The 14,857-nt window shown below is 40.3% G+C and overlaps 2 protein-coding genes across 2 annotated transcripts; both read right to left on the bottom strand.

The window, feature by feature from the left end:
• LOC8066698 (agamous-like MADS-box protein AGL80) lies at window positions 2,731-3,716 on the bottom strand. The gene has a single exon (XM_021462148.1). The coding sequence runs from the start codon at window positions 3,714-3,716 to the stop codon at window positions 2,898-2,900; it is 819 nt and encodes a 272-aa protein (XP_021317823.1). The 3' UTR covers window positions 2,731-2,897.
• Window positions 8,586-9,591, bottom strand: LOC8074374 (agamous-like MADS-box protein AGL80). Its single transcript, XM_021462219.1, has one exon. The coding sequence runs from the start codon at window positions 9,589-9,591 to the stop codon at window positions 8,824-8,826; it is 768 nt and encodes a 255-aa protein (XP_021317894.1). The 3' UTR covers window positions 8,586-8,823.

Below are 14,857 nucleotides of genomic sequence, written 5' to 3'. Positions count from 1 at the left end.
CCACGCAACCCAGGAGCTCTGCGTGGAATGTGTCCAGCAAGAAACCTTCTCAGCCTGCTCCTGCCTTGATAACGAGGTCTTGGTCATCTCTGATCACAAAGCCTCACCCGTCGTCCTACCTCTCTTTGCTAAACACTCCATCAGAGTTCAGTTTCAGGATACCTTCTGGCGGTTTCTTCCATCTAGGTCTATGGCTGTTATCCGACAATAGCATGCGAGCTGGTGTTTTCAGAAAATTTGCAGCGTAGACTTAATTGTACGCCTAAGTTGCACGGATACGGATACGTGTATCAGTATCGGAAGGATACGGATACGCGGATACGGCAATTTTCTAAACAACCCGATACGCGGATACATTTTACTATTTAGAATTTAAAATAGATAATAACACATATTAAAAAAATTAAAACTGATAACAATAAAACATTACAATCTAATTAACTACTTAAGTTCTATTACTACAACAGAGCAGATCTGAAGTCTCCTCATCAACTCTCAAATTCTCAAATATAGTCTCAAATTTAGGAAATTAATAAAAGGCAAACTCAGGCTCGCGTCAAGTTCCTACGTTAGCACTAGCAGACTAGCACTAGCACTTAGCGCTACGAATTTGGAGACTCGGACCACCGTCTGTTGCATACAAGCAATCAAGCAGTCGCGAACTTCAGAAATAGAATAGATTGAGAATGGGAAGAGGAAGAGGAAATGGGGAGCACAGAAATCAAGCAACAGTAAGTCACAAACTGAAGAATAAGGGAAGATCAAGAATGGGGAAGGGGTCACGGGAGTTTGCTGAAGCCTGGATCCATGTCGCAGGGGCGGAAACTTGTCGCTGGTGGCCGGCGAGTGCAGACGGAGGCTCGTCGTCGGCGAGCGGAGGCGGAGGCTTGTCGCCAGCGGCTGATGGCCGGTGAGCGGGGATGGGGCATCATCGTGTGTGTCAACTGCAGGCGGCGCAAGGTGCGGGCGTGCGGGCGTCGGAGGCTACGGCGTCGGGGCAGAGGGAGATAAGGAAGGTTCTTGTTGGGCTGGGCCGTATCAGCGAGGCAGATACGTATCGACACACGCATCCTTTATTTACAGAAATAGGAAAAAAAATGGATACTCAGGCGGTACGTATCGGCAACGTATCCATCGCGTATCCGTATCGGATACGTATCCGATACACGATACAAGGCCCTGGCCACGTATCCGTGTAACGTAGTTGTACGCTGACTGTCCAGAGAAAATACCATTCGGATCAAAATGTCACCCGATGACATCATACATCATTCCTGACTGTCCAGATGGACCAACACATGGTGATCACTATTTCCATGAGGAAGAGAAACCTGAGCAGATCTGTGAAACTTGTAGCAGATCTGGGTGAGCTGGTGGTAAAAGGGCAAAAGGGCAATCAACAAACAAATGCAGTACAGTTTCTTCAGTGCCATGTGCACAGTGGATGCAGCTGTTATCTGGGAGGAAAATATGCCTGCTGTCGCAACAAGTCACGAGTACTTAGATGATCTTTTAACACTAGACAAAAGAAAATTTTTCTTTTATTCTGGCATGAGGAATTCCAGAGCCATTAATATATAGGCTCGATGAATTGGACTGTGACCAATGAGCTGCCAATAAGCTTTACATGACGAAAAGATTGGGGAGCCCCAAAGATGACACCACTGATCTGCACTGTTTTGGATATCAATGCTGAAAATCAGATGCTGAACTTCCTGGAACTGTTCATAAGCCACTTCTGAAAGTGGGAGGTGAAAAGGTGAATACAGAGTCTCCGTACTATGGACATTATGGACAGTGAAAGCATTCTTAACAAAGGAGAATAAATCAGGGTAAACTTGACTTAAGAATAAATCAGAGAATAAATCCCAGAGATCAAGCCAAAAAAAGGTTTACCATCCGGAACAGCCATACCTTTGAAGGAATCTAACTGTTTTAAGACATCTCACCACTAGAAAGAACTTCTGACATTGCTATTGGGCATTGACAGTCTACCATCTGCACAACCTGCTCCATACCAATTTAACCAAAGGGATGTCCAAACCATTATAGAATTTATGTAAATGCTTGAGAAGCAGGCATTCATTGTGGGTCTAGATAAATGCCATTCTTTTCTTTATCCCCTAACATTCTAAATTATTTTGAGAGGTACAGATCACTTGTGTACTAAAAGTAGGTAGCTATATAACAGTTGGCAGCAAACCATAATTTTTTTTTGATTAATTAAAACCATGAAGAAATTAAAACATCCAACAGAACGTCTGTAACACAATCAGCAGAATGGAGGAAGTCAACTACCTATAAAAGATAGGACAGCATGCTGCTGCTGACTTTACTTACATGTACTATTATATAGCAGGATCTTCAGTTTTGTCACGTTACGACTTACTTACGAGTGTTAGCATTTGGTCGTTATATTCTGGCTTCAGTTCAGCATTGCAAATCCATCTTCAAGGCTGAGTTTGCTCTAGTTATTCTAACAGCAAATGGAAAATACCAACCCCAAATAGATCCATGACTGTTTTTATAATGCATTTTAATAAAGCACTGCAGGGACCGACCGTAACCCTCCAGTTTTTATCAAAAAAATAATGTTGCTACCTGTTTTTTCAGTTTGTAGAGGTGGTGTTATCCTGTAGAACTCATGGTAACAAAGCACCTTATCATTCATACAGAACATCTCATAGTATGTATATGTCCTGGATATATGCAAATAAAACAACAATACCACAAAATAGAACCACAAGTAACAATATCATTTGTCTCAACAATTGAGAGGGATACAGAGATGCATGCGTACATATTGGTAGACATGAAACAATTATGAAGACCAACTCAAACTATTCTGCCATGAAGCACTAGACATGGGATGCAATGGTGACCCTAGGACAAGACCCTTAAGAGTAACAGATGAAATGCAACAAAAAACATACAAGAGCTGGCCACGCACAGTTGGAAAATTTAGTTCCATGCACTACTGTGGCCACGGGCTGCATCATTTGGAATCCACTTCCGCTGGTGTCCCTGCTGCTGCCTACAAAGCCATCATAGAGTGCAGTGCCGAGCTCCCCATAGTTTGCCTCCAGCAGGCTTGCAAGCGGCCAATCCTTCTGCATCTGGTGTTCCTCTAGTGGCACCATGATTTGCATCTCATTGTAGGTGTAGGAAGAAGCTTGTGTCTGCGATGAGGATGAAACTGGTAGCATCACCTGAAATGGATCTGGGAGAGCTTCCTTTCCGCCGACAAGCTGCTCGATCCGTGCTTTGGCTTTGTTCATCTTCATCTCCACAATCTCCTTAAGGCTTAGGAGCTCGTCCTTGGTGGTGCCAACGAGGCCTGGACGATGTCCATCCAAGCTATCATGCAAGAGGACCAAGGTCTCACGCTCACGATTCTCTTGATCCAACTTGCTTGTCTCCTCATGGAGCTTGAACGTGCGTCTTTGGAGGAACTCCGCCTGGCTCTGTGTCTTCTTCAAGCTGTCGACATTTGGCATGTCCTTGAATTTCTTGAGGAGTTTTTTGGCCTCTTCATCGGAGGGCGACACATCCGGCTGAGCCTTGCTATCAGCATACACCACCACACACATGTTAGTGCCACAAAGTGTGGTGAGCTCACTAGCCTTTTTTACCAGGGACTGGTAGCGTCTCTTGTATGTGGCACGTCGAGTAGCATTGTTGGAGATCCACTGGAGATTCACCTTCTTGCGTACCATAGCACTAGCACCTAGTAATAACCTAGGTTTCAAGTGACTACAATTCTACAAATGAAATGTAATGGATGCTTTAGTGTTGAGGTGAAATGAGGAGAGGGGTGTGGGGTTTGTATATATAGATCCAGGATTGGCTTAGAGAAACATATATTTTTGATAAATAGCCTAGTCATACCACAATATTTTGGTTAGCATTTACTTACTACAAAAATATGGTCTACATATTTTGCTTCATAAATAATGCATAAACCCCAAGAAAAATATTTCATGCATACATCATGACCATTGTGTGATAGTTATATAGTAGTCACATTTTTGTTACTTACAATGGTGATAAGTTGCCTAATCATACCATGATATTATGGCTAGCATTAATTGTTACATAAATACAGTAATGATTCTTGAGTAGATAGCTAATCAATTTTTTACTTATTAAATGCATTGATCACATGGAAAACATTCCATGCATATGTACATCATGAGCATTGCGTGATGGGCATGACATCGTAGAAGGCTGAATTTTATGTGATAGGCTAGCCGTTGGTCAAATAGTGGTTAATTCCTGCTATAGAACAATAAGGAGTAACCTAATAGTGGGCCTGTTTGCATTGGCTAGTTCTATTTTTTTATCCAGCTAGAAGTAGAGCTAATAAATAGCTTGCAAATAATTAGCTAGTCCAAATTAACCCATCCAAACAGGCAGATAATTTAATCATAACATAGGATCGTTTGTTGTAGAATACCTCAAAACAAAGTATAGAACATTATGGGATGCGTGAATGAATTTGACTAGATCCGTGTTACACACGATCACATGACTCGATCTGTGTGTCTCTAAACTTTACAGTACATTTGTGTTTGGCAAGGAGGTATGTAGTTGAAGATAAATCTTTTGAATTTGTTAGTAGTGACTGTTAGTTATATATCAGCATGACAAGCCATAAAAATTAGACTAAAAGATTACCCAGCGCACTAATTCTAGACATCCATTATGGCTGGCAGTGATTGTATTGTGCAAAGTATGTGAAAGGTGTGTGAAAAATTAGTTTAAATGAAATTTTCTCAATTCTTAGCGAAGGAACCATGGTAGCCTAGCTTTTAATTAGTAGTGGTTTTTGTTGAATATTTCATAGGCAGAAGCACTATAGTGTGACAAATTACCATTGGACAACCCACCTTCGATGTTTATGTATAGAAATGCATGGCCAAAGGAGAGTGATGCGACATGCAAGGGAGCTCTAATGTTTATTTTCAATTAACAAAACATATTATTTAGGAAAATATGATAAGATTCGAGGTTTGTATTATGTTTACAATTAAGTTTCAGAATGGTTGGTATTGGTGTCAAATATGCTAATGTACCTATACCGTAAGCATGCACATGATGACTCTATAGTACTTTTTCCTAGGGATTATTTATATGTTGAATCCATATTGAACAAAGAAGTTAGAACAAAGGAGAATGCATTCCCACCTTGGAACAACTAGGAATGGATTCTACCAAGTATACATTGTAATCATGTGCGATGAGGTCCCAAAATGCACGGTGATGCTGGCTTTAGCGGCTGATCCTTTTGAATAGTTTTTCTAGCTTGCAAAAGCGAACTCATTTCTCTACTATATAGAAATGAATTTAGATTTTTGAATAAGGTGGAAAATATTAGGACAAGACTTGGCTTGATGGACTAGTTGTAAGCGTGAAGGGCAAGTTGGAGGCTTTGGATCGGAGTGATGGACTAGGCACATGGCAATGAAGCTTGAGCAAGACTTAGTGTCGATGGATGATGGCAGTGGTGAAAAGAAAGTGAGGTCAAGATTGATGAACTAACAAGTTCACATGATGATATGAAGTGGATCATATCATTTGTGATGTGGTTGGTGCATGTGTTGCATCAACAATGGAGGAAATGGAATGGAATGTGCAAGGCAAAGGTATAACCTATAGGGTATTTCATTTCATCGGTCATAAGTGTGTAGATAAGTTTACAACCGGTTTAGGATAGATGGTCATACTATCAAGAGGGTCAAGCTTGTTTGCATATCGGTCATCTAGTGCCACTCGAGTGATCTAACTTTGCATAGTTGCTAGGATCAAGTGGCATGGTGAAAAGAGAGCTAATCCTTTGATAAAATGTTTGTGTAAAGCTAACACACATGCACAAGATGGCACTTGGTGGTGTTAGCACATTTGCAATGGAGGTGTTGTAGTTGATTTGGATCAACTTGGAGAAAAAAAGGAGAAGAAAACAACAAGTTTGGGTTGTCTGAGGGGTTGGCAAATGCCAAACTTGGGGCCAATGCGCATCCCTTCCTAGGGGTGTCACCAACCTTTCTAGTGTGCACTAGACACCCCTAGGGCGGTGCACAGCCACCCCCTAGGCCGTGCAATGTCACCCCCTGTAATGTGCCCAAATCAGCACTACCACTCTTTCATATTTTGGGCATAACTCTTAGCTTTCAACTCAGATTTCGATGATCTAGGACTGTTCGGCAAGCTAATGAAATGCTCTACATGATTGAAATGGTGTTTTTTCATTTTGATCTGAAGGGGCACTGCCAAAGTCACAGGACTTTCTGGTTCCTGGCACCACCATATTTTTCCACAGAGGGAGAAAACTCGTTTTGGCCACAGAGGCACCGCCACCCCTAGAGTGGCGCACTACCACCCCTTGTCCAGTGCCCACTTGTCAAATGGCTAGTTTGAAATAGTCATTGCAATTCGACCACTAGGGCACCACCACCCCTTGTCCGGTGCCCGCACGCTGCTGTCCGGTGACTGTGCAGCAAGCTATTCCAAGGCTCCAACAGCTCTATTTGGCTTGAGGGCTATAAACAGCTCTATTCCAAGTTCTTTGTTTGAGAAGCCTCTAACTAACTTGTGCTTACGAGAAGTGCAAATCCATTGCAAGTGAGGGATTTCTAGTGTGTTGCACTGAGTGATTGTATTAAGTGGCACCAGGTGATCAAGTTGCAAGCCAATGGTACTTGTTACTCTTGCAGGTTGCCGCCTCCTACATAGCTTGGTGGTGTGGTCTCTATCAAAGCACGCAAGAAGCTTGTGCGTAGCTCCAAAGAAGTCATTGTGAGGGGTGATGTGCTTGCCCGTGGGAGCCATGAAGAGCAACCCTAGTAGAGCAAGATGCAAAGGGCGACAACTGGTCCAGCCGTGTGAAAGTGCTAGAGCTTGTGGTAAGCACTCCATGTGAGAGAGTATGACTTGTGGGTCACCACTAGCAAGAGGCCCAACAGTAACCTTGGATCCAATCACAATGGGGACTATCTTGGTGGCAACCATGTGAACGCCAGGATAAAAATCACCATGTCAACCTTGTTCATCCCGCTGGTTTGCAATTTTCCAAACAATCTTGTATTTACTTTTGATATATTGTGCTTGGGTAGTTGCTCTTGTAATTAGTTAGCTTGTGTAGCTTGCTAGTTAACTTCTTGCTTGCGTAGCATAGAAGTAGCTCCTAGGTGTAACTACTTTAATTTTATAGTAAATTAGTTGCCTTGCTTAGTTTGTGTAGCTAAGTAAATCGAGCTCTCTAATTTGGCTTGTGTAGCCTTGTTATTGAGCATTGCTGGACTGATAGATTTAATTCTATGTTTGGTTTGGTTAGCCAGTGCAATTAATTTTAGAAAGGAATATTCACCGCCCCTTAGGCCCGCCATCTTATACCCTACATCATCCTAGTAGTACACCACTCATATGATGTACTATGGCCAACCTTCATCCAAGATCATGCAAATATCACAACACACAATTAGTACATCACAAAGGTTCATTAGTTTACAAACCATGTTCCAAACTTAGTTCAAAACACATAAAGTACATACATCCATCCTAATCAATAACTTCAGAGTAGAAGAAGTCTTACAACAACATAGTTTTAAAATAACAATGTGTGGGAGTACCACATTCCACAGATTTATGAGGCATTGATCTCTCTCCCATTCTTGGTCCTCATTAGACTCAGTTGCGTAGAAGAAACCATACGCTGGGACAACATTACCTACAAAACTCTGCTGTAACACCCCAAAGTCCAAACGGCTCAAATCAACTCTGCATACTGAGCGAACCACACCTACTGAAGATTAGATGTTTCTCATTCTTCTTAAGATTTGTATGATTTATCTGTTTTGTCCACACATGCGTTTCTAAGGAGAGTTAACGTGAAGGCTCTGTTGGATACCTTAAATTAGTATTTTAAGAAAATAAACTAAACATTATATTTCAACATGTCTAATCCTGATCCCAAAACTTAGTCTAAAGCCATAGTTCGTAACCATGACCATCATCCCTATTCAGTAGTGCCCGGTCCTCAAATTAAAACTGGTAACCTTGTCGAATAGGTGAAACAAGAAAGTTCTTAGTGTTTGTTTCCTGTGACAGTTTGTTTCAGTTTTCGTCCTTATTCCTAGCACAATGTGTTGATGGAGGAATGGCTGAACACTTTTCTCTTCACCAAATGCTACGACTCGTAAGTCGTAATGTGACAAAACTGAAGAACCTGCTATATAATATATAGTACATGTAAATAAAGTCAGCAGCAGTAAGTTGTCCTAACTTTTATACGTAGTTTACTTCCTCCATTCTGCTGATTGTGTTACAGATGTTCTGTTGGACGTCACAGTTCATTTCTTCATGGTTTTAATTACTCACAAAAAAATTCTTCATGGTACGTTGACAATTGTTATATAGAATGTTAGTAGATAAAGAAAAGTATGACCTGTTTTTTCAGTTTCTACAGGTGGTGTTATCCTGTAGAACCTGTGGTAACAAAGCACCATATCATTCATACAAAACATCTCATAATTCGTAGATGCGTGATATGTATCCTGGATATATTCAAATAAAGCAACAGTACCACAAAATAGAACCACCAGTAATAATATCATTTATCAAAACAACTGAAAGGGATACAGGGATGCATGCATACATATTGCTAGACATGAAAAACATGAAGGCTAACTCAAACTATTCTGCCATGAAGCAAGACATGGGATGGGGTGATCCTAAGACAAGACCCCTAAGAGTAACAGATGAAATGCAACCAAAAACATATAAGAGCTGGCCTTGCACAATTGAAAAATTGAGTTCCATGTACTACTATGGCCTTGGGAGTCCTGAGGAAAAACCCAGATTGTAAGGCTGCATCATTGGGCACCCACTTCCACTGGGGTCCCTGCTGCTGCCTACAAAGCCATCATAGAGCGCAGAGCCGAGCTCCCCATAGTTTGGTGCCAGCTGGCTTGCAAGCGGCCAGTCCTGCTGCTGCAGGTGTTCCTCTAGTGGCGCCGTGATTTGCATCTTGTTGTAGGTGTAGGAAGAAGCTTGTGTCTGCAATGAGGATGAAACTGGTGGCATCACCTGGAATGGATCTGGGAGGGATCCCTGCCTACCGACAAGCTGTTGGATCCGTGCTTTAGCTTTGGTCATCTTGATCTCCACAATCTCCCCAAGGCTAATGAGCTCATCCTTGCTGGTGCCAACGAGGCCTGGACGACGTCCATCCAAGCGGTCATGCAAGAGGCCCAAGGTCTCACGCTCACGATTCTCTTGATCCAACTTGCTTGTCTGCTCATGGAGCTTGAACGTGCGACTTTGGAGGAACTCCGCCTGGCTCTGTGTCTTCTTCAAGCTGCCAAGATTTGGCATGTCCTTAAATTTCTTGAGGAGTTTCTTGGCCTCTTCATCGGAGGGCCACACCTCCGGCTGAGCCTTGCCATCACCATACACCACCACACACATGTTAGTGCCACAGAGTGTGGTGAGCTCACTAGCCTTTTTTGCAAGAGACTTGTAGCATCTCTTGTATGTTGCACGTCGAGTAGCATTGTTGGAGATCCACTGGAGATTCACCTTCTTGCGTGCCATAGCACTGGCACCTAGTAATAACCTAGCTTGCAAATTACTACAGTACAACTACTGAAATGTAATGGATGCTTTGGTGTTGAGGTGAAATGAGGACAGGGGTGGGGATGTATATATAGATCAAGGAGTGGCTTAGAGAAACTTATACTGGTGATAATCGCCTAGTCATACCACAATATTTTGGTTTGCATTTACTTACTACAAAAATATGGTGTACATATTTTGCTTCATAAAGAATGCATAGACCCCATGAAAAGCATTTCATCCATACATCATGAGCATTGTGTGATAGGTTAGGCAGCAGTCACATTTTTTGTTAATTACAATAGTGATAGGTTGCCTAATTATACTATGACATTATGGCTAGCATTATCGCCTAGTCATACCACAATATTTTGGTTAGCATTTACTTACTACAAAAATATGGTGTACATATTTTGCTTCATAAATAACGCATAGACCTCAAAAAAAGCATTTCATCCATACATCATGAGCATTATGTGATAGGTTAGACAGTAGTCACATTTTTTGTTAATTACAACATTGATAAGTTGCCTAATCATACCATGATATTATGGATAGAATTAATTGTTACATAAATATAGTAATCATTCGAGTAGATAGCTAATCATAGTTTTACTTATTAAATGCATCAAGCACAAGGAAAACATTCCATGCATATATACATCATGAGCAATGCGTGATGGGCTAACTAGACGTTGGTCAAATATTGGCAATTCCTGCTATACAATCTCTTTGGATCGGCTAGAGCTGATTTTTAGCCAGCTATAACTAGAGCTAACAAATAGCTGGCTAATAATTAGCTAGTCCAAATTAGCCCATACAAACAGTCACACAATATAATTATGACATAGTAGAATGAGGCCTGTGACTTCGAAACTAAGTATAGGACAGTATGGGAGGTGTGAATTTTATCACAGGACATCCATGTTTCGAAACATGATCAGATGATTCGATCTATGTGTTTCAAAACTCTACAGTACATTTATGTTTCTCAAGGAGGAAAGCAGTTTTTTTTACCAAAGATACTGTGGGGGAGAACCCCACAATGAACAATTTTCATCAAATTTAAACCAAAGGTCAGAGAGTTTCTCAACGAGGAAAGTAGTTGAAGATATATCTTTCTAATTTGTTAATAGTGACTGTTTGTTATTTAATAGGATGACATGCCATAAAGTTAGAATAAAAGATTACCCGACCCACTAATTGTAGACATCCGTTATGGCCCACGTGTGATTGCATTGTGCAACCTATGTGAAAGTTGTCTGAAAATTTTAGTTTAAACGAAATTTCTTCAGTGATGGCAGTCTAGCTTTTAGCAACAGTTTTTGTCAGATGTTTCAAAAGAATTTGTGTGACGAATTATCATTGGATGACCCACCTTCCATATTTATGTATAGCTACAGCCAAAGGAGACTGATCCAACATGGAAGGGAGTTCTAATGTTTATTTTCAATCAACCATATATAATAGTTAGGTAAAGTGGCATATGTCTAAGTTGTCTAGATTTGAGGTTTGTATTATGTTTACAACTAAGATTCTAAATAGCTGGTATTGGTGTCAAATATGCTAATTTACCTATACCATAAGCACACGATGACTCTAGTACATTTTCCTAGGGATTATTCCAATATTTAAATATTGAATCTATAGTGAACAGAGAAGTTAGAACAAAGGAAAATGTTTGCATAGTAGCCCTGAGACCATAGGTAAGGAAAGGACCAGCACATGGTGGAGATCGCCTATGTGAGAGTCGATCACAAGGATTGAATAGTTTAGTTGTGTTTTGTGGCACGTGTCATGCATTGGCAAATGTCGGCTCTATCAACTCTAGGAATTGTAGGAGAGGATCTGTTGTATGCAGAGATCATAACACAATTTATTGCGCAACACTAGTAGGAAAAATGCTACTGATTTCTTGTGCTACTAATATGCATATCTAAAATAGTTTCCCCCTCTATGGTGGCACCTGTCTTTCATGTCCACTTCATCACTCACCGCCTGAAATGACATACTACTCCGCAGATAATGGTTAAGACAACTTCCTCTCAAGAGGCACTGGCCTCCAAATTAACGGAGGCAGGCACAATAGGGTGCCGCCTCCATTAATTGTGTCCATGCCCCACAGCTGATCGCCTGCCTCGGTTAATGGTTAAGGCAGCAAGCTTAACACAACCACAGAATGATGCTTTGTTATTGAAGCAATTAGACAAGTTTTTTGAAAAGAAAGAGGTACAATGGGTCAAATTTGTCTAGCATCGACATTACCCTGATGGAGTGCCACACATGAGAAGAGAAAAAGGATCCTTCGTCTCCATCGATCATCTGTATAGAGGTATTGCCATGTGTATTGCACACAAGGGTGACACAATTAGCTTTTGGGATGACATCATTCTTTGAAACATTTTTTCAATGAAATATCTGTTAGAAATTTAGACATTTTAATGTTTGATTTAATCCAGAAAATTACACATAATATAGTGGTGGCATATATGTGCACGTATGCAATTTTATCGCTACTCAGATTAGAGATAAATATTGTAAATAGTACTGTAGACATACTGAAAATAAATGACAATCGTTTAGGATTGTATCCCCAGGAGGGACCAGTGACGAAGGCACCGGCGGCTCCATTCGCACTAGTCGACATAGTGCGTTGCGTGAAGTAGCGGACCACAGTCGATGCAGGTAGATGTTCGCGCAGTGCAGTCCCGCGAACGTCCACCAGGAAGAAGACGAAGTAGCCGATCTCCACCTGGAAGAAGACGAAGTAGTCGATCTCTTGACGCCACCAGGAAGAAGCCAATCTATTGCAATGCTTTATTTGATGGCTGCGAAATTAAGAGACAAATGCAAGAGGACCTAGAAAATGCAAAGATAGCGCTAAGAGAAGAAATGAAGGTAACACTAAGACAAGAAATGAGGCAAGAAATGCTTAATATGCTAGCGCTCCACAAACAAGGAACAATGAATCAGGTAATATTTGAAAATGATATGTCAATGTTTGTCCTTTATAATATTTGGAAATAATTTGTCAATGTTTGTCCTTTTAATAAACATGTGTTTAAGGTGCCTAATCTTTCACCTCAATATGTGTATGTGTAGACTACCCCAGAAAACAGAGATAAAATTGAAATTGCACCTACCATACAAGACACAAATGAGATTGGTGAAGATGCAAATGAAAATGAAGATGCTATAGAGCAGGTAATTACACTATTGTAGTATGCTCTATGAAATCTACATCTATGTACCTGAAACTGTACCTAAAATAGTGTACAATTTCATGTTTGCAGACTCAGCCACAAAGCGTTGTCACTATACAAAAAGATGCACCAGCAACTACTCGCTCTGCGAAAAATTCTACTACTGTCAATAGAAACCTCTTCAATGGAAACACTGCAAATGTGGCAGCCCCGAAGGCATATATCACTCAACAGGAGCTGATGAGTAGAACAATAAGTCAGAAAAGGAAGAAGGTAATGCATACTACATGGTGATCATGACTCTTTTATGGACAGACCCACAATTACTAGACATGGTAGTCCAAGTTTCCTTGATTTAAAAATATCCTACTTGTGCTTGTTATTTTTATAGATGTTGTTGTGATGCTCCTATTGAATTGCAATTCATATGACCTGCTACCTGAGCGATGTTTGTTGACTGGTATTTTTTTTCATGATATTTAGCTCTAGATGTTTTTAACAAAGTTTCTCACAATTTGATAAGTTTTCTAAAAAGTCTTGAACCATGATTTCTGGACATATGTAGTTCTAGTTATACTGTTTATAGTGCAAGTTCACAATTTGTCCAAATTTGGACAGAGATGCCTTCATTGCATTAGTTGACCATGTTAGCTATAGAATCATCTTAAGATGGAAATAAGAAAGTTATAGATAATTTAGTTAGCATTTCATAAATTCAAGAATCATGTTTGTTGGATGCCTATAACTCCAGTTATGCTTCTCTGAAGTTGTATCTCTTTTCTGTCTATAATTGTACCCTTGCTGTTTGGACTGCATGCACAGATTTGTTTATGCCATTAGTTTCATGATGAAAATGATGTTTTCTATATATATGATGAATACAAAAGTTACAGCTAACCTTCTGATCTAGCTTGTGTTCAATTTTCATGATCATAGGCCTGTTAGTTTAAGAGTTTTAGATTTTATAAGTTGACTGTCAGGTTTAGCATATGCCCTGAACAGATTTGAATGGTTTCCTTGTTTGGCATACTTTCATATGCTTTCCAGAATGTCTTATATCATCTCTAGTTATGCAACTCTGAAGTTGCCTGTCAGATTCTGTCCATGTTTTGGACTGAACTGTTGCCTTGTGTTTAAAACTATATCCTTGTTGAATCACCTAAACATGTTAATTATTTTGGTCAGCAGGGGGACAAGGATTCAGTGTGAGGATCAAGGATCATAATCAATCGAGGACATAGCTGGGGCGCTGTCATCTTGTGCTGCTTTGACTACCTCTAGTCGTACATATATGTTACCAAGTCTGTCATTGTTGCAAGTTATAAAAAGTTGTGAACCATTAATAATAGTGATCTGTACACTCGTTTATGTTTTTAGTTACTATTTCAATGGTTTGTCAACTTAATGAATTATTGTTTATAATTAATATATATGTGTGAGTGCAATCACTTTTTATGGTTTGTTGCTTGTACAAGTCGACATGCTTGGCAATATGATCTATAGTAACAAATTTATTTATGTGACAAAAAATACATCCCATTGACATGATAATCGTGGAAATAACGATTTCTCAAATCGAATAAAAATGCGTGACAACAGATACTATTGCCATGGCACCATGAGCGTGCCAATAATTTATTCTCTCGCCACGCATGAAATAGCATGGCAAATTATATTAGTGCCACGACCTAACAAATGTGGCAATAATGTAAGATCTGTCACAACCATTAAACATGCGTAGCAAATGGCGTACTTGCCACGACATGATGAACGTGGCAAAAACAATTTAGGCAACACAAAAATCAGCGTGGCAATACAAGTTATTGCAACAGCGTTGTTCGAGGCAAATATATATCTATTACTACGCTATCGGTCGTTGCATGAGCAATATATTGCAACGAGGGTGGACGTGGCAAGTGCTTATGTTGCCACGACGTAATGGTCGTGGCAAAAACACCTAAGGCAACAAAATTCTAGCATGACAATAAATAATATTGCAACGACAATGCTCGTGGCAAATATATCTATTGCTACGCTACTGA

Source organism: Sorghum bicolor, chromosome 5 (assembly GCF_000003195.3).
Source record: "Sorghum bicolor cultivar BTx623 chromosome 5, Sorghum_bicolor_NCBIv3, whole genome shotgun sequence".
Taxonomy (NCBI): domain Eukaryota; kingdom Viridiplantae; phylum Streptophyta; class Magnoliopsida; order Poales; family Poaceae; genus Sorghum; species Sorghum bicolor.
This window is presented reverse-complemented; position numbering and strand designations above follow the sequence as displayed.